Source organism: Haliotis rufescens, unplaced genomic scaffold (genome assembly GCF_023055435.1).
Source record: "Haliotis rufescens isolate VD_foot unplaced genomic scaffold, xgHalRufe1.0.p SCAF_16, whole genome shotgun sequence".
Lineage (NCBI taxonomy): Eukaryota > Metazoa > Mollusca > Gastropoda > Lepetellida > Haliotidae > Haliotis > Haliotis rufescens.
This window is the reverse complement of record NW_025963846.1, coordinates 26,543,192-26,563,808: the sequence shown is the minus strand read 5'-3', so window position 1 is coordinate 26,563,808 and position 20,617 is coordinate 26,543,192. Positions and strand designations below refer to the sequence as shown.

Below are 20,617 nucleotides of genomic sequence, written 5' to 3'. Positions count from 1 at the left end.
GGAACTGTGACCTGGCTGATTCATTGTCACGGAACCACGATTGCATGGACAGTATGTCATGCTGTCAGTCCCTGGTTTGACTCGATACTGATATAATTTACTCATGCACGACAAAACATATTGATATATCATTTGTGTCAACTTACCTGAATGGTTGTAAGCCCAGCTTTGTTGATGGCCTTGATGGCTATGTAGAACTGTTGCCCCTCACTGAGAGAAGGGTGGTAGCCTTGATACTGGGGATGATGATGAGTGGACGTGTACGGCAGGATGTCTGGAGCTGCTTCACCAGAAGGATCTGACATCAGCCCCACCTCGTAGTCATGGATACCGCTCTCCGCGTCAGTTCCGGTCCAGTTTACAAACATCTGGCAAGAGGAATATATCATTGACAGAAGCCACTCGCAGAATCCTGATATTGATATACGTGAGTCTCAATCTACCGAGTTATGATGATCTTTAAACGGCATTTTTAAAAACTTGTCGATTTATTAAGGGTGAAAATTCCCACTACTATCAAGGGAAGGAAAAGGGCGTAGAAGTGGTGAAAAACTGAAAACCTTTGTCACATGAGACTCGTTACAACACTTCAGCATTTAACACCAGGTATGGACATAATCATGAAGGATTTAGAATGTATTTTTATATCTCGTACATTGTGGTTTGCAGAAATGTGTATCTGGTAGAAGCTTGACAAGGCTTGTATGCAAAATGTTGCATTTCGTTTCACCATCGTTCCATCTTTCATCACGTGAATGGGGAACTTCTCTAACTCTGCCGCGTCGATTGCTGTCCCTTTGGATCTGAAAGATTCGTCAGAGTATACCATGAACACGGAGTGGGACCTACAGCTATACGAACTTAAGGGTAATTCTGTTTTGAAAATTGGTGACATATAAATATTAAAAGATAAATCAATTACAGTCGGTGGCGAGATCACTGCAGCCATCCATTATCTTATACACCATAGACACAGCCATACGTCAATCCCCCATCTAGTTTTATTAAGGGGAACTCCGATAAACGACATTAATTATGCCTCCAACATGACAAGGACAGCACATTGTTCCCACAGTTAGAGCATTATACTGATTGTAAGATGGCAGTTGATTGTGCAACGTGAGATCTTACTAAAAACATGTTGGGACCCATCATATAATAACAGGTGGATAGCGATATGTCTTGGCGCTGTTCTTTAATACATGTGCACTTAGGCGAAAAGGTGCTCTTACAAAGAAGTCAAACATTATCTTGAAAGTTCTTTAAGATTTCATAATGTACAGGCAACAAATACAGAGGGATCTCCATTATGTCTATCCGCTGTTCCGTGACGTTTGTGCACAAAGGCGTATAGGAACCTTCTAAACAAAGACGTCAAACATTATCTTGAAAGTTCTTTTTCTTAATGTACAGGCAACAAGAATTTTATTGTTATAACTTTAACACATCTAAATATCTTGCTGGTTCGTACCTGCATTGGGTATCTGGTTCAGTAATTCTGCTTCTCCTGCGGCGATTGTCTATGAACCAGACCGTGCCTGATGAGGTGGTGACCAGACCCGGGGCAATGCTAGACGAGGCTACAGCAATCTGTCCCACTGCTGGTGGTGAATCATCAATGGTCACTCCGTCAGAACACACAGGGTCAGATGCCTCGAGGGCCTGGTTGTAGGCCACCACTGTCACGTGATACGTCCCTGGGGAAGGTGCCGGCCATGCTGCATGTGTCGAGTAGGTTTCCTTCACCTGTAATTGTAATGATTTGAGACGCACGTAAGGTATATGCACCCTGGAAGAAAACCAGATAAACCCTCACGCGAAGGAAGTCACACACGTACATTCAAAACACTCGTATCCAAACCGAAATTCTCCTTTTGTAGACACTTGTCAGAGAACTGATACTGGTAGAACTTGACCCCACTCTCCCGGTCAAAGAAGCCGTCCCAGTGGGCGTGGAGCTGCAGACTGTCCTGGTAGTCCACTTCCGAGAATCCAGACTGACCATCGTGGACAACTCCAGGGTGCGGTGCACTTGCATCTACTGTTACCTAGAGGGGCAGTAACATGATAGAATGTGTCACCTAGAGGGACAGTAACATGATAGAATGTGTCACCTAGAGGGGCAGTAACATGATAGAATGTGTTACCTAGATGGGCAGTAACATGATAGCATGTGTCACCTAGAGGGGCAGTAACATCATACAATGTGTCATCTAGAGGGGCAGTAACATCATAGAATGTGTCACCTAGAGGGGCAGTAACATGATAGAATGTGTCACATAGAGGGGTAGTAACATGATAGAATGTGTCATCTGGAGGGGTAGTAACATCATAGAAAGTGTCATCTGGAGGGGCAGTAACATCATAGAATATGTCACCTAGAGGGGTAGTAACATGATAAAATGTGTCATCTGGAGGGGTAGTAACATGATAGAATGTGTCATCTGGAGGGGCAGAAACATCATAGAATATGTCACCTAGAGGGACAGGTACATCACCGAATATGTCACCTGGAGGGGCAGTAACATCATAAAATGTGTCACCTAGACTGCTAGTAACATGATAGAATGTGTCACATAGAGGGGAAGTAACATCACAGCTTTTGTCACCTAGAGGGGCAGTAACATCATGGATTGTGTCGACTAGAGAGGCAGTAACATCATAGGATGTGTCAACTAGAGAGACACTAACTTCATAGAATGTGTAATGTGTTTAAAGACACCCTGACACTTGCACGATTTTTGTTTCCGCAATGCCTCGCTCTTCGGCATGCCAATGATTAAAGTCTTTGGGGACCGAGCGTGAGGAGAGTGTGAAGGGTGCGCGGATGCGTGCCATGTCGTAGAGAGAATTGCAAAATGTTCAACAATTTGGCACGCATCAATTTTCGTGCCATGTGCGTGCCACTTGCGTGAACCATGCGTGAACACTGTACGAGCTCGACGTGAACACTGTACGAGCTCGACGCGAACACTGCCGACGGTGCGTGTCAATGCGTGCCATGGGAATCCACTACACGCTCTGACACGCCATGCCACGCATTGGTCACGAACTGTCCACGTTGTTGGCGCGTGTCGCGGAGTGATCGTGCGGTTGTTAGGGTGTTCTCACGAGTTGTTCACGTAATCATGGAACGCCCAGCTCACGCACAGGTCGCACACGTCACGAACCATTCCCGCAATGCACAAACTGCTCACGAAGTGTTTACGCATTGTTCGCGCATAGTTCCCGACAAATGAGCGACGACGGCGCTCGCGTCAGCACGTATGTAAGCGGGTCCTGGTCAACTTGCCAGCAAACGGACAACATGCCTTACAAGGAGAAAGTCTGCAACTTGCCAGCAAACGGACAACATGCCTTACAAGGAGAAAGTACGTTGAAGAAGGGGAAGACCAGTGCAAAAATAGACAGGAAGAGGACAGTCCAGAAACAAAGAAATAGACTGATAGGGAGAGGAATCTTTCTCCTCCTTCCTCCTGCTCAAGTGTGGATGTTGTTCCACAGACACAACTTGAAGTTTTCACAGAGACTTAAATAGAACTGTCACGTGAAGAAGAGCCCACAGTAAAACAGAAGAAGAGAATCCAAGAGTGTCCAAGTAAGACATTCCTGAGTATAAGTGGACAGATGAGGGTACCATGAAATTAGCAGAATATGTAAACGACTACCCACAGTTGTATGACAAGAGACAGAAGGACTGGCTCAATGGGGCACCACCCTCTGCCCCAACATCAACATACAAGAACTTATACCAAGCATCTGCAACTGCCATGAGTACAATGATGTGGAAGCCCTTGTAATTATAATAGAGGGAGCCTGCTTTGGGTGGCGTCCTCATAGCAACGTGCTTGAACATCTCAGCAACACCCATCCACTCTTCTTGAGTTTTGGGGCAGCTGAGCACTTCGTCCTTGAAGACCTCAATGATGGCTTTGCACACCTCTGGTGAGAACTTGCAGATTGTACTTGCTTCAACTCTGAAGCTGTACTGTGGACTTGGATAGGAATTTCCAGTGACTAGGAAGCGGAGGGTGGCAGCCAGCTTGAGTCCAACTTCAAGCGGTTCTCTCATGAATGTGGTCTCTTTCTTAAGGTGAGGGGTTAATTTCTCCACCATTTCTTGGAACAGGTCAGGTGTCATTCTCAGGTAATTCCTTTAGCCTCTTGGATCTTCCTTATGGAGTCCTGTCAATAGCTGATTATAATGTGCGAACTCATGTCTTCTCGCCAACCATTCCCTAACCCACACTGTCCTTGCTTTCCTTGTTCTAGTTAGGGTTGTCTCTTCTTCTTTCTCATGCTCTTCCTCTTGCTCTTGCTGCCTTTTCTCCTGCTCTTCAAGAAGTAATAGTCCTGCAGCTGCCAGATATAGACACCTTCTCTGTTCTGCAATAACAATAACTCTGGTATTCAGCATGTTGTATCGTCCACAGCGAGTCGAGGAATGAAGAATCTCTTCTATTTTGAGTTTATATACATACGCCAATAGCGAGATTTGAAGAGTGCCGCCAAGCGTGACCAAAGCGCGAAGTCGTCGGGGCAATGCGTGGAGATGCGGGAAAACAGCGGGAACTATGCGTGTCGTATGTGACGGTACGGAAGACGTGAACAATGCGCGAACAATACTTAACCTAGACGTAAACAAGTCGTGCCATTGCGTGTCAATGCGTGCTAATGCGGCCCATTTTTGGCCGTGCATTGCGTAGAGATTGCGCGAACAGGGTGCAAAAGCGGCTTCACGCTCCGCTGCGTACCACTGAAATGGCATGCCTTGCCACGACGCTTTGCGCGGCATTGCAGGGACAAAAATCGTGCAAGTGTCAGGGTGGCTTTAGTTACATGTATGTTTAGTAGTATCATCGTTACATTAAGAATCTAGACAGATAAATACCGTAACACCGTCGAGCACTAGTTGAATCAGGTGCTTGCACATTTTGTTCACTCATGCTTTATGTAGACAGAAACGTATTGTCCTCACCTTGATTGCAAGCGACATGTTTAGTTTGGCGTGGTTCATTACTGTAATCTCGATGAAGTAGTCGGAGTCGTGAACGCCCTTGTGCATGTCGTGGAATAGGCCACCATGACTGAGATTAGATGAGATTATGCGTGGTTTGATCTGGAAGTGTCTGTGGTAACACCCTGTCCCTGGCGTACAGTAGCAGTTGGCACCCCGTGCATAGTCGCCGTACCTCGCTGTGCACTTGGCCAGTGTCTGGGGTAATTAAACACAACTGAATAAATACTTAGGTATCCGTGCCCTGTTTAGGTATCCGTGCCCAATATTACAACAAGATTGGACCTCCCTAAGACGAATAAATGAAGGAAGGTATGTACTTGCGTGTCTCCTTGAGCTGATAGATGTTCTTCTCCGTGGTAGATGTCTGAGCCGGTGATGTTGTCGTAGAGTCTCCACGACACAGTTTCTAGACCACTGTGGTCGTCAAACGCCAGCCACTCAAATCTTAAATGCAAGACATAGTACTAAGGTGTATGAGTGGTTGAGTTTGGTTTAAGGAGCCTTTGAACAGTATTTTAGTTATTTCCACGGCATGTCTGATTCACGGAGTGATGTGAATCCTACGAGCACCGGCATGGTACTGACAAACCTAGAAACATAATTAATGAGAAGTTTGATTTGAACCCATGATCATAAATTTCACGAAAGCCGAAGGCACGCAACCTAGAGCCGTAAATTGCGGCGGATGAGACGAGTGAGTCACCCGTTGCCACGGTTTTGCTTTGAAGGTACTGTTTCCTTACTTAACATGGAGAAAAAGAGAACTTACGTCATTTCATTGAATTCCTCTACTCTATGCACACTGATGTTGAGTCTGTCTCCCCTGGTGAGCCACAGGTTCTCTATGACTGGGGGCGATGTGTCCACGTGGACTGTCACGCTCTCCTCAAGGAGTTCGCGCCTGATGTCGTACGCCCTGACCCAGAATCTGACGGTGTCTCCGTCCACGAGGACCGGTGTGACTGTCTGGTGCTGAGTCAAACCCTGGCTCTGGAAGTCGGCGTCAGGAGGGGGAGAGAGGATGCTGCTGCCGCCACTGTGGTCAGTCAGGAAGGCGGTGCGGTATTCCACTATGCCTGGAACATGTAAACCATGTCTTTTACTGATGCGTTATATAAATGTGGGTACACAAAACTATTATAATCAGAACAATGATACAAGGCACCAACTGAGTAATTGTAGAGGTGATTGCTTATTCAGTCAAATAACAATTGATGGATAAAACTCAAAAACAAATTGACATGATTAACAATTGGACATAAAACACATGTAACTAATGGGATCGTAAATATAAACATATTTTTGAAAAGCCTAATCATTACCTTCCTGTTGTAAGGATAGCAGATTTACATCAACACATGAGCCAAGATCCTGGAGCGGGAACGGGATAGAAGGGGCTTCCTCTTATCACAAATGTAATGTTGAATTTAATGGAAACATTTGATCAACTGGTTAAAAAGAATCTGCTTTGATTCAAGACATCCATAGATGTCTTATAACATGGATAGGGAAAAACTATCGGGTCTGGTAGCAATGTTTGTAAACTTGCTGACCGCATACAGTGAATACAACATTCTACTGATAGTCAACCAACCACTGATTGTCTGCCCGATGGCATTTGTTACTGCTCATGATATCAACCACTGATGGTACCCTGACGGCACGGGTATCCTCTTTCTCGAAGCCTTCACTATACAACTATCAACCTTGAGGGAATTGTGATATTTCGACTCATTGTTCATCCATAATAGGCAGGTATTGGGGAAATGAAGCATAAGAAACACAAGCACTTCCTCACCCTGCACGTGATCAATGGCGTCTATTCCCCTGGAGTGGTTGTTATCGTCGTAGTCCTGGGTAACGTCATGCGTGGAGGCCGCTTGCTTCAGCCACCCCTTGTTGTAATGGAGGGGGTTGATGTACCTGTACAGTGTATAGGGATGTTATATTGTTATGCACTTAAAATACAAATATACGTAAATGCTGTCACAAAAACATTTACATTTTGTTTGAGCATTTGACAAATTTATGTGAAGTTAAGTTATATTGCGTTTTTTCGATGTGGTAAGGATAAGTTGTTAAAGTGTTTGACCCACATGGGTACAATGTGTTGCGCTTATTTTTTGTGTCCTCCGCCGTGATATTGTTGGAATGTTGATGGCTGAGTAAAACCCAATTTACTCACTCATTTCCTAAAATATTCTAGAAGCGATTATGTCCCTGTCAATGGATCACTGAGCACTTTAATTACGTCCTCAACGACCTGGGGAATATTCAACCAAAGCTGCCTGTCAGGCATTTCTTATCCGACTGGGTACCTCTTCGTGGTTTGGTGAGCAGGCACCAATTTTGAACAGTCACATGCCTTGAGAGACAAAGTCACCAAGAGAAACACTACAGTGATGCAGATGGCACGAGTTGGTGGATGCATGCTTCCTTACCTCTTCTCCCAGTCGACAGACACTTCCGTCGTATTCCTCTGCCAGCGGTGGGTTGTTCTAGAAGCCGATGACGTCACTAGCAGCCTCGTGTCATGGACCACGCCCACTTTTGACACCTCGTCATAGATGAATATTCGCTGAGCACTCTTGCTGTTTTCGGCCTTGTCGTAAGCGGTTAAAACAAGGGCATACACCCCGGGGTGTGACAGATGAAACTGACTCGAGGATATCTGCAAACCAAGGATGAATGATGTATTATTTAGATGTGAAAGATCAGATGACAAAAATATATTGTCTTGACAATAAACAATCACACATAATGATCATGATATATTAACTGTTTCATGCATGTGTGTAATTCCCCCTAGTATACTTGTTGATCATACATTTGGATTGGCGAGGTGACATGTAACAACATCGGTTATGTTTGTAGCATGATAACGCAAAGTCCACCATGACCAGATATCACAGCTTGCCAGCTAAATGTGGGAGCAAAGCAGATGGGAACACGGGTCTTAAAACCCACGAGCCTGGACGAGGTGTCGAGACCAAGGATCAAATTCGTTGCGAATCTGCGCTTCCAATCAGCGACTCAATGGTCATGACACCTGTGAGGGACGCAACTCTCTGTGACCGAGTGAAGGCATATTATCTGTCACAATAGCATACCTCGCCGCTGTATCTGTCAGATTCAAAGGCTAGTGATTTCTCCACGAGTTGAGAGTCACTTCTGTTGGGATGTTGGTCATAAAGTTCAAATATCGACACCAAGTAGGAGAACACCAGGACGTCGTCCCTCCATCCCTGCCACGTGATACAGATCGGAGCCTGGAGACAGACGGATACATTACATGAGTATATGACACTCATCAACACATGGACATCACTGACAAGTAAACATCATGTAACAATCAGGCCGATTAATGGCGAGTCAAGCAGCATCCAGTGCAGATTTTGTTCCTGTATTCATTGTGTCCATAACCCTGGAGACCAAGAGTACATACATCTATAACCATGTTACGCCATATACTTTTGACAGACTAGATAATAACTACAATATTCAGCAACAGTCTTTGACCTCACAGAAGGTTTCTATGAGGTCATTCCTACAATAGATATCTAGTCGACTGTCAAATAACATATATATGTTTCTACAGTCTTACAAAACTAGAATAATAACGAGAGTACTATTCTCGCATTTTACAATTACAAAGTTTTAATTCCTCAGGTTCGCAACATATAAAACTATTTAATAAAGCAACTATAATCAATCATCTATCCCTATTTGGTTTACATGTACAGTGATTCAGAAAGTGGACTCATTGTTGAACTCATTGTTAAGCATAATAATCGTTCACAACTGACCTGTGTGTGGGTCTTGGCCAGTGATATCATGTCATCTGTGCATTTCTCCTCCAGATCTGCACTGCAGTGATGTGGGTCTATGAAGTCAAACCCGAGGCTATAACGATTGATTTGTGTCTTCCCTTCGTAGTAGTAAGTCACGAGACTGCCGCTCTCCTTGTTCCTCACTTTAACGTAGCCACCATTAGTTGCCTCAAATGTGAATTCCATTCTGAGGAAAACACGGATAATCAGAGAAGTTCAGTTAGCTTGCATAATATGTAACCGGCTATTATATTTGTCATTGGAAATTTACTCAATGGGTATTCGATGAGTTGAGCTTGATTATTGTAACAATACGTTGGTTGTTCAAGGCCTCTCATGCCACGTGACTCACATATCTCCATTCTCCACATGATGGGAGAGAAAGGTATCTGCAGTCACGTCCTCCTCACAGGTCAACTTAGTTTGATGAGGTGCCGTCTTACTGGGGCCATTGCAAGGTCGTACAGTGCTCATTATGACACAGTCGTCTGAAACATACTTACAACTTAAAACATAGTTTTTGAAAGGACCAAAGGTGAATAAAACCAAAGTGAACATATTTAGCAAATAGCAACTAACAATGGATAATTTATGATATCAATGGAAGCCACAAACCCCTTTAAATAACCATAAGAAGTATAAGAGTCAATGGTACAATTCCCTCTGTATCATTAGAAAGTGTTTTTGAATCACTCTCAAATGATGATGATACCAAGTGCTTTGGAAACATTGAGCGTATCCGGTCACATTGGTGACACCAGTAGAAAACACATGCAAACATCATGAGAATGTGTTTTTGAATCACTCTCAAGTGATACAGTCAAAATAGCATTGACATCGGGCATAAAATTATTCAATGATCATGAAGGAATACACTTTCACAGAACACAGAGTTCATACTTCTTTTAACTTCAAATGTTGCTTTGGCGTTGATGATGCCAACAGCAAAGCCCTCAACATAGGCCTGTCTGGGCGGTGGAGTCGCAGTCATGATGAACTTGGTCTCGAATTTGTAGTAGATCATCCTTGTGTCGTTGATGTTGGTCCAGGACTTGTCTTGGGGAGCTCCTTCATTGGGATTGTCTGGGGCTTCCACCTTGTCCAGGCCCGGGCCGGTCACCTTCAGTGTGTTGTACAAAATAGATGGGAACGTGTCGACTGGAAACACAACGTGAGAGTGAATACATCTTTGATGATGCAGTGTATCAGACATCCATTTCTTTCTCCCACAAAGTCAGCTGCCAATGAACGAAGAGTAGCATCTAACAAAGTTGATAGGACCTGTCAATCAAGGCAAGCGGTAAAGAAAACTGCAACTGTCAGACTGTAACGAGCCGTTACAAATATATCAGGTGGAAGGCGGATGTTTCAGATGACATGGTCTGTAACCGCCAGATTCATCAGTTTCCCGATGACAGGAAGGCACAGTTAAAAAAAAGCCCCAAAGAATCTATTTCGACGGATAAGCAATTGGTTATTCTCTGACGTTTTTCTACACCCATTCGAAACCATATCTTTATTTTAAACCCTTTATGAATAACACACACCAAAAAAGCCTCTCATGAGCAACAGAAAGTCTGTGCTGAGCTACAGATAGGAGCGATGGAGGTGGTGACGTAATTTCAGAAACAAAACAATGTTGAACCGGATCACATTCTGCAGCAAACCTAAGAGTATTTATAGATAAGAGTGGATTAGTGAATGTTGTTTAAACAGCAGGCAGAAATAGATATATCAACGGCCTGGACCCGGCAAACCCGTGACATCACCAACAGTTACTATCCACGCCACTGGCGTACGAGTTCCTGCAATCAGCCAAGTCACCCAGTTGCTCACTGATCAACAAGATTGGGGCACTGGCGTCCTACTCTGACCCAGGCAGCAAGGATATAGAGATGGTTGAGTGGAAACCTTTCACCATACTGTCTGCAGGACGTAATTGACATATTTAATGTTTTCAGGATAAGAAGAAAACCATTGATTGGAAACTATTGTAATACTTTTATAATTAACATTTGTGTTATTATTTTCCTCTCAGATCTAGAGTGTAACATTGGTGTGTATGTGTATTTTGTTCCTACTTTTCTCGCAGTGTCTTCCGCTAAACTCTGTTGTACAGATACAATTCCTTGCATATTCCTCTGCACATACTCCCGGGTAGCACCGTGTACTGTCACTGCGCCACGAACATGCCTCTGAAAAACACACAGCATACGTGTGTCAGTCATACAGGCGAATTAGGTCGCATTTTATATAACTACAGGCACCATTACAACTGTAAACTGAAATAGATTATATATGTGATTAAATTTTCAAAATCGCCAAATAACTTTTACCCTGGAACCTCACTACTTTTGTCATAAAATATATCCGCACCAGTCAGTTAAGGCAGAAAAGCTAAAACATTAATCCGGTTATTATTAAAAAAAATGGACGAGGTATTAAGTCAAATTTAAAGGTTATGAAAACATTTTGAAATGTTGGTCTCAAAATAAATCAGGCATGTTCGATTGGCTGGCATTTGGGCTTTCTTCTTCCTTACATTTGCCATACTTATAATTCTGACATGTAAAAGTAGGTATGGCTAAAATGAGAGAGATGGCTCATTTTTCGTATTTCGAGTCACTGATCAAGGATTACTTTTTACGGACGTGTCCAGTGACAATCAGCATGACTCAAATACATGATCATCGTTAAATGTTTGATAACGGTAACAAACACTTTCCGTAATCGCAAGAAAGGTAAGAGCCTGACGAATAAGCCTATTCCCTGAGCATTTGTTTATTGGTCCAGCCAATGTACCATGAAACTCCTGTCTCAGTGATAAACCATAATTCTTAATACAATCGAGGGAGGACCGTCTTTATATCTGAGACAAGTGGAATAGTGTGGTATGAAGTTGAAAAATCAAAACTTCTTAGAGAATTGCACAGATTCATGCTAAAGCTTTGACTTTTGTGAATCCCCTTCATCACCACGTCCTCTCTCTGGTACTATATTAACTGTGTTAAGGATTATGGTCAATCTCTGAGATAGGGACCATCTTTGGTGGTACATTTGCTGAGCCCTGCAATATATTCACCTCATCAAAATTATTGCACCACCAAATTGGAAGTATTATTGCGAGTTTATTTTCAATGTAGAGATGTTCAAATTGCACCCTGTGTGTTGTCACATCATCTGCTTGTAGAATGGTAAACACCTTAACTGCCCCACCTTGTGGGTGCGTTAATGTGAACCGTATGCACAGCTAAGGGGTCTAAATAGAGAAATTCATGTTTGATGACGGAAAGTTCATGCTATTACTATTATTCCTAACTATTATTACGATTGTAACTGAAATGTCCTAGACAATCAAAGATGGCAAATCATTGGCATGCACCGAACTGGCATGACATGTCGGGATATTGTTGCTGTGTCGAACATTAATCATGCTGTAATCTGTAGACTGATCAGAAAACACACTTTGCCTTGACATGTGAGGGACATGCCGAGATCAGGACGTCCACGAAGACCAGTGACAGAGAGGACACAGTCCTTGTAGGCCAGGCAAAACTTGCACTGTTCTTCATCATCACTGACATACCAACAACAGAGCATCCCTACTAGCACCATCAGGAGTCGACTGAATGCAGCAGGATTAAGGGCCACAACACCAATAAGACGTCCCCTGCTCTCACCCCATTATATGCTGGGCTCTGTAGCCTGGTGTCAGAATCGAGCACACTGGATCTTGAGGTCATGGAGGGGGATTCATTGGACTTACGAGAGAAGGTCTACGCTGGTGGTAGGACTTGTGTGGAGGCAAAGAGGAACATCTTATCATCAGCAAAACATCCAGGAAACAGAGGCCTCAGGTGGAGGATCGGGATGGTATAGGCATGCTGCTTCTTTGACTGTAAATTTGATTTTGTGACAGTTCAGGGGGCTCTAAATGGACAAAGGTTACAAGATACCATATTGAACGGTTTTGTTATGCCTTATTTTGATAACCATGTACTTGCAACTCGTCCTATCTCTGTGGACAACGATGCCCTAAATTGCATCAGGAATGGCAACACATACCTCAGTTGGGGATGAGGAGGCGTCTTGTGGATGTGATCCGTGCATGGGGCTTACACTATTGATCATCTAACTGTGACATGGGTAAAACGTTCCTGAGACATGTACATTTTGATCTGTCTATCTCATTCCTGACAGTTATCATATTTACACAGTTACAGGCCTTGTAGTCGCTGGCGAATAATGTTGTTTCTTTTCTGTGCAAATGCTCATTTTTCCTTTCATTCATGAATTAACATCTTCTGTGACGTTAAGTAACACTTTTGTTTTGCTTTCAAGCTTCTCTTTACACTTTTCTTTTCTGATTTTCAACAAATTTTGTTGGTGAGATACTTTTGATGAGGTGTATATTTTTCGTTGTACGGAAATTTATGGAGCTTTGGAATGTAGTACAAAAGAGAACTGGACATGTCTTCAGCTCAAAGTTGTTAATACACGCACGGACCTGATTTTGCTTTAACCAAATGTTTCAAGGCAATATCAAGTACTATACTCTCTGTTCGATACTTTTGCCTATTACTGTTTATACCCTACTCCACCGGCGCCAGTTGTTACATGTCTTTCAATGACACAGAGTAAAGTCTTGTTCTTACCAGTGGTTTCTTAAACAGGGACAACAAATCTTCAAACACACTTAATAAAAACCTCTTAAACCAGTCTGTTTGAAACATTAAATGTTGTCACAAGTCAAAACATGCATATATTCAAACTCATTCATATGAACAACTGTTACAACAATTTCTACATTTGATTTCTGAATAGGTTGTTATTGTCATCAATTATGCAGATCCTTTGAGCAAAGAAGGCCTTTGTAATACCTCGTCCAAATGGAGGTATGCAGCATTGTATTAAATAACAAGTATATTAAAGATGGTGAGTGGGTGTCCACAATTCCCGATACTTACGGATACAGGATTTCTTGTCTGTGGTGTCGGCGTACGCTCGTTCCCCAGGCCGATCCCTGTACACCCCTTCACAACGGGAACACACCTGGTCAGAGGGCGACGTACATTCCTCCAGGTCACAGTTGGAGATGGCCGAGCACACTGTCCGCAGAAAACAGGGCATACAAACACTACCGACCTGAGAACTGCAGGTAACCAAGTGACCAGAAGGAATTTCAGACTTTGTCAACGTAATTAAGATACCCAGTTGTGATATATGTATCATGATTATTGAAACATGTCAGCACTTTATTAATGATTTATTTGCATGAACCAGTCAGAGATGCCAATTTGCCAAGCCTCTCTTCAGGAAAATGAAACAAAATGTATTTCTACAAATCAACCCACTATCGTTGTTATTTAAGCCGACTGTATGTGGATCTGTGAGCACTCGGTCACTGAGGAATACGTGTGCATATTAGATAAGTTGACAGTTAACCACTTACTCCGGCATCTGTTTAGGCTGGCATAGAAGCCCATCTTGCAGTTAGTGCATATCTCGGGGAGGCTGCAGGTGCCCCCGCTACTGTATTGGGTCAAGCCATTGCTGTAGATGATGTGGGACGTAGGATAGTCAATGTTGCAGGCGCCGTTTGGGTTAATGACGTTGTCGCAGATGGCTACGGATGTATTGATGAAGTTAATAAACTACATGTCTATCAATGACAGAGCCTTTTTCAGCTTACATATTCATATCAATGTACTGATTAGTCCCTTAAATATATTTGTGATTAAAAGTATACAATTTTTTCGTAAAGGTAGTTTTACCGTGCGGACAGCCATGGTTATCGGTAGATCTGTATCCAGAGTTGCACACATGCTGCTTGTAGTATACTGTCCTGTTGGAGAGATAGATCCCATGTGTGTAGAACCTACACTAACTGATCACACAGAGACAAATCATATGTATGTAGAACCTACACTGGCTAACTGTACACAGAGAAATAGATCCCATGTATGTACAACCTATACTATCTGTACACAGAGAGATAGATTCCATGTATGTACAACATACACTATCTGTACACAGAGAGATAGATGCCATGTATGTACAACCTACACTATCTGTACACAGAGAGATAGGTCCCATGTATGTACACACTACACTACCTGTACACAGAGAGATAGATCTCATGTATGTAGAACCTACACTGGCTACCTGTTCACAGAAAGATAGATCCCATGTATGTAGAACCTACACTGGCCACCTGTACACAGAGAGACAGATTACATGTATGTACAACCTACACTACCAGTGCACAGAGAGGTAGATCCCATGTATTTACAACCTGCACTACCTGTACACAGAGAGATAGATCCCATGTATGTAGAACCTACACTACCCGTACACAGAGACATGGATCCAATACAGAGACATAGAAAAAACCCTCTCCACATCCAACCCGTTTGCTTGCACACGTTAGTTGTCATGTTCAAAAGGACATGATCCCACCTCACCTCCCAAGCACCTCAACACCCCGGAGTTAATTCACCATGGAGACAGAGAACAAGCAACAACTCCCCTCCCTTGACGTTCTTGAATCGACAGACCCCAGTAACAAGATCACAACCACACAGGACGTCTACTAATTCTGACCAGGAAATTCATTTCAACTCTCACCAATCCCAAAACGAAGTCCGGCATCAACTTCACACTGACCAAGAGAGAAGAACACATCTGCTCCTGCAACTTTGACCTTAACCATGAGCCTAATCATCGGGAGCATGTCTTAACAAACCTTAACCAGTATCCTACCAAACTTGTCATGAGGACCATCTCCACTGCACTCCAGCCCAAATCCAAACAATCCAGACCAAAATCCGTCCCAATCAGAATCACTCTACACTACATTGGCAAGACTTAACATCAAATTAGCAGATTACTTAAGCACCGGGCAGTCATCGATACCATCTTCACTAGCTCCCCATCCCTATGTAGAATCATCCACGCCAATGGCATTAACCCTTCCACCAACACGAAGTCATCTGTAAGATTTATTGTGGCTATGTAGTTACCCGCATCAAAGAACCTTAAACTTCAAAAGCAAATAAGCCCTCTCAGAACCCCGGCAAAAGTTTTCCAGCCATCAGTTTGACAAAGTTCAAACCCTCTCTACCAAACATCAGGTCTTCACAAAAAACTCTCATAAAACATAAATATCCACCGTCATCAACGTTTTATCAACAGAGATCAAGGGTGTTACATCCAGTCTGCCTATGAAGATCTAATCAAGTAATATACTCTTTATAATGAGTAACCAATCGCATGAATGCTAGGATGCAGAGAGCATATATATGCACATGTAAAAAGCAACACAAATAAATAGATAATAATGGTGGAAACGTAACAAGGGAAGCCAACAATTGATTAGCGGCTGATTGGTCTTTAGCAATGAACAGATGGAACCAAGGATTTAAATTAGCACTGCTTGGTAATGAGCAATAGACAAATGGAGGGCAGGGGTGTATTATGCCTGGACAAATGGCAGCCAGCAGGAGTAATTAGTCTTCATAGGGGCATAATGCAACGGCACAGATTAATTAATCAATAAGTCAAGCACAAGGCAGATACGTTCCCTGGTCACGGTTCAAAGCTGGCTGATATCTTATGATTCCAATGGCCACTTGTAGTTTCTTACCCAGAAACGTTGTGTTTCTCGGAATAAAAATTGACATCCATATATACTCTCTCTTAGCCTGTTACAACATTTTAATCCTCACTGCACACCTGTCTTTATTGCCTGTCTGTTATTTGATTGTACATCTGGCTTCATCCAATTATCTGTGTGCTTCTTGTAATCCATTACCTGTTGTTGTTAATGTAAATATATTGCTTACCACAACATATATAGATATATATATACATATTTTTACCTGTATTACCTGTAAGGCAGCTAGTGTTGGCCTGTATGGTAGATTGTGATTACCTGTAAGGCAGTAAGTGTTGGCCTGTATGGTAGATTGTGACTACCTGTATGATAGTTAGTGTTTGGCTGTATAGTAGATTGTGATTACCTGTATGATAGTTAGTGTTTGGCTGTATGGTAGATTGTGATTACCTATATGATATTTAGTGTTTGGCTGTATGGTAGATGTGACTACCTGTATGATAGTTAGTGTTTGGCTGTATGGTAGATTGTGATTACCTGTATGATAGTTAGTGTTTGGCTGTATGGTAGATTGTGATTACCTTTATGATAGTTAGTGTTTGGCTGTATGGTAGATTGTGATTACCTGTATGATAGTTAATGTTTGGCTGTATGGTAGATTGTGATTACCTGTATGATAGGTAGTGTTTGGCTGTATGGTAGATGTGACTACTTGTATGATAGTTAGTGTTTGGCTGTATGGTAGATTGTGATTACCTGTATGATAGTTAGTGTTTGGCTGTATGGTAGATTGTGATTACCTGTAAGGCAGTTAGTGTTTGGCTGTATGGTAGTTTGTGATTACCTGTAAGGCAGTTAGTGTTTGCCTGTATGGTAGATGTGATTACCTGTATGATAGTTAGTGTTGGCCTGTAAAGTAGATTGTGATAACCTGTAAGGCAGCTAAGGTTGGCCTGTATGGTAGATTGTGATTACCTGTCAGGCAGTTAGTGTTGGCCTGCATGGTAGATTGTGATTACCTGTATGATAGTTAGTGTTTACCTGTATGCCAGTTAGTGTTGGCCTGTATGGTAGATTGTGATTACCTGTAAGGCAGTTAGTGTTGGCCTGTATGGTAGATTGTGATTACCTGTAAGGCAGTTAGTGTTGGCCTGTATGGTAGATTGTGATTACCTGTAAGGCAGTTAGTGTTGGCCTGTATGGTAGATTTTGATTACCTGAATGACAGTTAGTGTTGGCCTGTATGGTAGATTGGGATTACCTGTATGATAGTTAGTGTTGGCCTGTATGGTAGATTGGGATTACCTGTATGATAGTTAGTGTTTACCTGTATGACAGTTAGTGTTTGGCTGTATGGTAGATTGTGATTACCTGTATGATACTTAGTGTTTGGCTGTATGGTAGATTGTGATTACCTGTAAGGCAGTAAGTGTTGGCCTGTATGGTAGATTGTGACTACCTGTATGATAGTTAGTGTTTGGCTGTATAGTAGATTGTGATTACCTGTATGATAGTTAGTGTTTGGCTGTATGGTAGATTGTGATTACCTATATGATATTTAGTGTTTGGCTGTATGGTAGATGTGACTACCTGTATGATAGTTAGTGTTTGGCTGTATGGTAGATTGTGATTACCTGTATGATAGTTAGTGTTTGGCTGTATGGTAGATTGTGATTACCTTTATGATAGTTAGTGTTTGGCTGTATGGTAGATTGTGATTACCTGTATGATAGTTAATGTTTGGCTGTATGGTAGATTGTGATTACCTGTATGATAGGTAGTGTTTGGCTGTATGGTAGATGTGACTACTTGTATGATAGTTAGTGTTTGGCTGTATGGTAGATTGTGATTACCTGTATGATAGTTAGTGTTTGGCTGTATGGTAGATTGTGATTACCTGTAAGGCAGTTAGTGTTTGGCTGTATGGTAGTTTGTGATTACCTGTAAGGCAGTTAGTGTTTGCCTGTATGGTAGATGTGATTACCTGTATGATAGTTAGTGTTGGCCTGTAAAGTAGATTGTGATAACCTGTAAGGCAGCTAAGGTTGGCCTGTATGGTAGATTGTGATTACCTGTCAGGCAGTTAGTGTTGGCCTGCATGGTAGATTGTGATTACCTGTATGATAGTTAGTGTTTACCTGTATGCCAGTTAGTGTTGGCCTGTATGGTAGATTGTGATTACCTGTAAGGCAGTTAGTGTTGGCCTGTATGGTAGATTGTGATTACCTGTAAGGCAGTTAGTGTTGGCCTGTATGGTAGATTGTGATTACCTGTAAGGCAGTTAGTGTTGGCCTGTATGGTAGATTTTGATTACCTGAATGACAGTTAGTGTTGGCCTGTATGGTAGATTGGGATTACCTGTATGATAGTTAGTGTTGGCCTGTATGGTAGATTGGGATTACCTGTATGATAGTTAGTGTTTACCTGTATGACAGTTAGTGTTGGCCTGTATGGTAGATTGTGATAACCTGTAAGGCAGTTAGTGTTGGCCTGTATTGTAGATTGTGATTACTTGAATGACAGTTAGTGTTGGCCTGTATGGTAGATTGTGATTACCTGTAAGGCAGCTAGTGTTGGCCTGTATGGTAGATTGTGATTACCTGATTGATAGTTAGTGTTTGCCTGTATGACAGTTAGTGTTGGCCTGTATGGTAGATTGTGATAACCTGATGATTACCTGTATGACAAGTGATGATTTGTATGAGCGTCAGTGAATATCTGTATTGCAGTTAGTGATTTATCTGTATAACGGTTGGGGATTATCTGTATGACCATTGGTCATTACCTGTATGACAGTTAGTGATTACCTGTATGACAGTTAGTGGCTATCTGTATGACATTAAGGGTTTTTGCCTGTATGACAGTTGGTAAATATATGTTTGACAGTTATTGATTTACATGTATGGCAGTTCACCATTACCTGTTAGTTAGTGATTACCTGTATGACAAGTAGTGTTTGCCTGTATAATAGTTAGTGTTTGCCTGTATGACAGTTAGTGATTACCTGTATGACAGTTAGTGTTTCCCTGAATGAAAATAAGTGATTACTTGTATGGTAGATTGTGATTACCTGATGATTACCTGTATGACAAGTGATGATTTGTATGAGAGTCAGTGGATACCTGTATGACAGTTAGTGATTACCTGTATGACAGTCAGTGGCTATCTGTATGACAGTTATTGATTTACATGTATGGCAGTTCGCCATTACCTGTTAGTTAGTGATTACCTGTATGACAATTAGTGTTTGCCTGTATGACAGTTAGTGTTTGCCTGTATGGCAATTAGTGTTTGCCTGTATGACAGTTAGTGTTTGCCTGTATGACAATTAGTGTTTGCCTGTATGACAATTAGTGTTTGCCTGTATGTCATTTAGTGGATATCTGTATGACATTTATTGATTTACATGTATGACAATTAGTGTTTGCCTGTATGACAATTAGTGTTTGCCTGTATGACAGTTAGTGAATATCTGTTTGACAGTTATTGATTTACATGTATGGCAGTTCGCCATTACCTGTTAGTTAGTGATTATCTGTAGGGCAGTTGATCGATACCTATATAACAACTGCTGACTACCTGCATGGCAGTTAGGCAATACATATATGAAAATATATGTTAAGCAGTGAATACATGTATTACATCTGATCAATACTTGTATGACAGCTGGCTATTACCTGTGTCTGGTGCATCGACCCCACCACCCGCACGACGTAGAGTATGTCACCCGGCGTGACAGGACGTTCGTGATGACATTTATCCTGTAACAAAGGTAAACGTCAATGTGACTTCTAACATACTTGCACAACATGGTAGGACTGTTGATATATGAATCAATATAGGATTAGGTAAGATGTACACATACAACTAACAGGTCATGACATCCGTTCTGGAAGTGAACACTTGCTGCAAGTTCCAGATAACCGCTTGAAAGCTTTTGGTCACAGATCTTTCGAATCCTGTGCTTCAATCTTTGGAACAATCGACCAACAGAACTTAAGCTCTCGCCATCACTCCCTTCATGCAAGGCACGACTGAAGACCTACCTTTTCAAGCAGTACGACTCAGTCTAAATTCAACACCCTTCGCCCCCAGCCACGACTTTATCCTTGCTGCAGCATGACCTGCTTCAGCGTATGTAGCGTAATGAGC

At 42.3% G+C, this 20,617-nt stretch overlaps 1 protein-coding gene across 1 annotated transcript in view; it reads right to left on the bottom strand.

Annotated features, from left to right (window-relative positions):
* The window catches only part of LOC124115816, a 50,551-nt gene that overhangs the window by 642 nt on the left and 29,292 nt on the right, over window positions 1–20,617 (bottom strand). The window contains exons 2-19 of the mRNA XM_046476956.2: window positions 20,143–20,226; window positions 14,625–14,695; window positions 14,303–14,476; window positions 13,818–13,958; window positions 10,932–11,045; window positions 9,751–10,008; window positions 9,203–9,338; window positions 8,827–9,037; window positions 8,131–8,289; window positions 7,462–7,691; window positions 6,819–6,943; window positions 5,790–6,096; window positions 5,338–5,464; window positions 4,979–5,215; window positions 1,839–2,048; window positions 1,472–1,746; window positions 656–803; window positions 147–368 (exon numbers count right to left, since the gene is read on the bottom strand). Of these exons, the coding sequence (XP_046332912.2) occupies window positions 147–368; window positions 656–803; window positions 1,472–1,746; window positions 1,839–2,048; window positions 4,979–5,215; window positions 5,338–5,464; window positions 5,790–6,096; window positions 6,819–6,943; window positions 7,462–7,691; window positions 8,131–8,289; window positions 8,827–9,037; window positions 9,203–9,338; window positions 9,751–10,008; window positions 10,932–11,045; window positions 13,818–13,958; window positions 14,303–14,476; window positions 14,625–14,695; window positions 20,143–20,226 (3,229 nt within the window). The remainder of the gene's footprint in view (window positions 1–146; window positions 369–655; window positions 804–1,471; window positions 1,747–1,838; window positions 2,049–4,978; window positions 5,216–5,337; window positions 5,465–5,789; window positions 6,097–6,818; window positions 6,944–7,461; window positions 7,692–8,130; window positions 8,290–8,826; window positions 9,038–9,202; window positions 9,339–9,750; window positions 10,009–10,931; window positions 11,046–13,817; window positions 13,959–14,302; window positions 14,477–14,624; window positions 14,696–20,142; window positions 20,227–20,617) is intronic.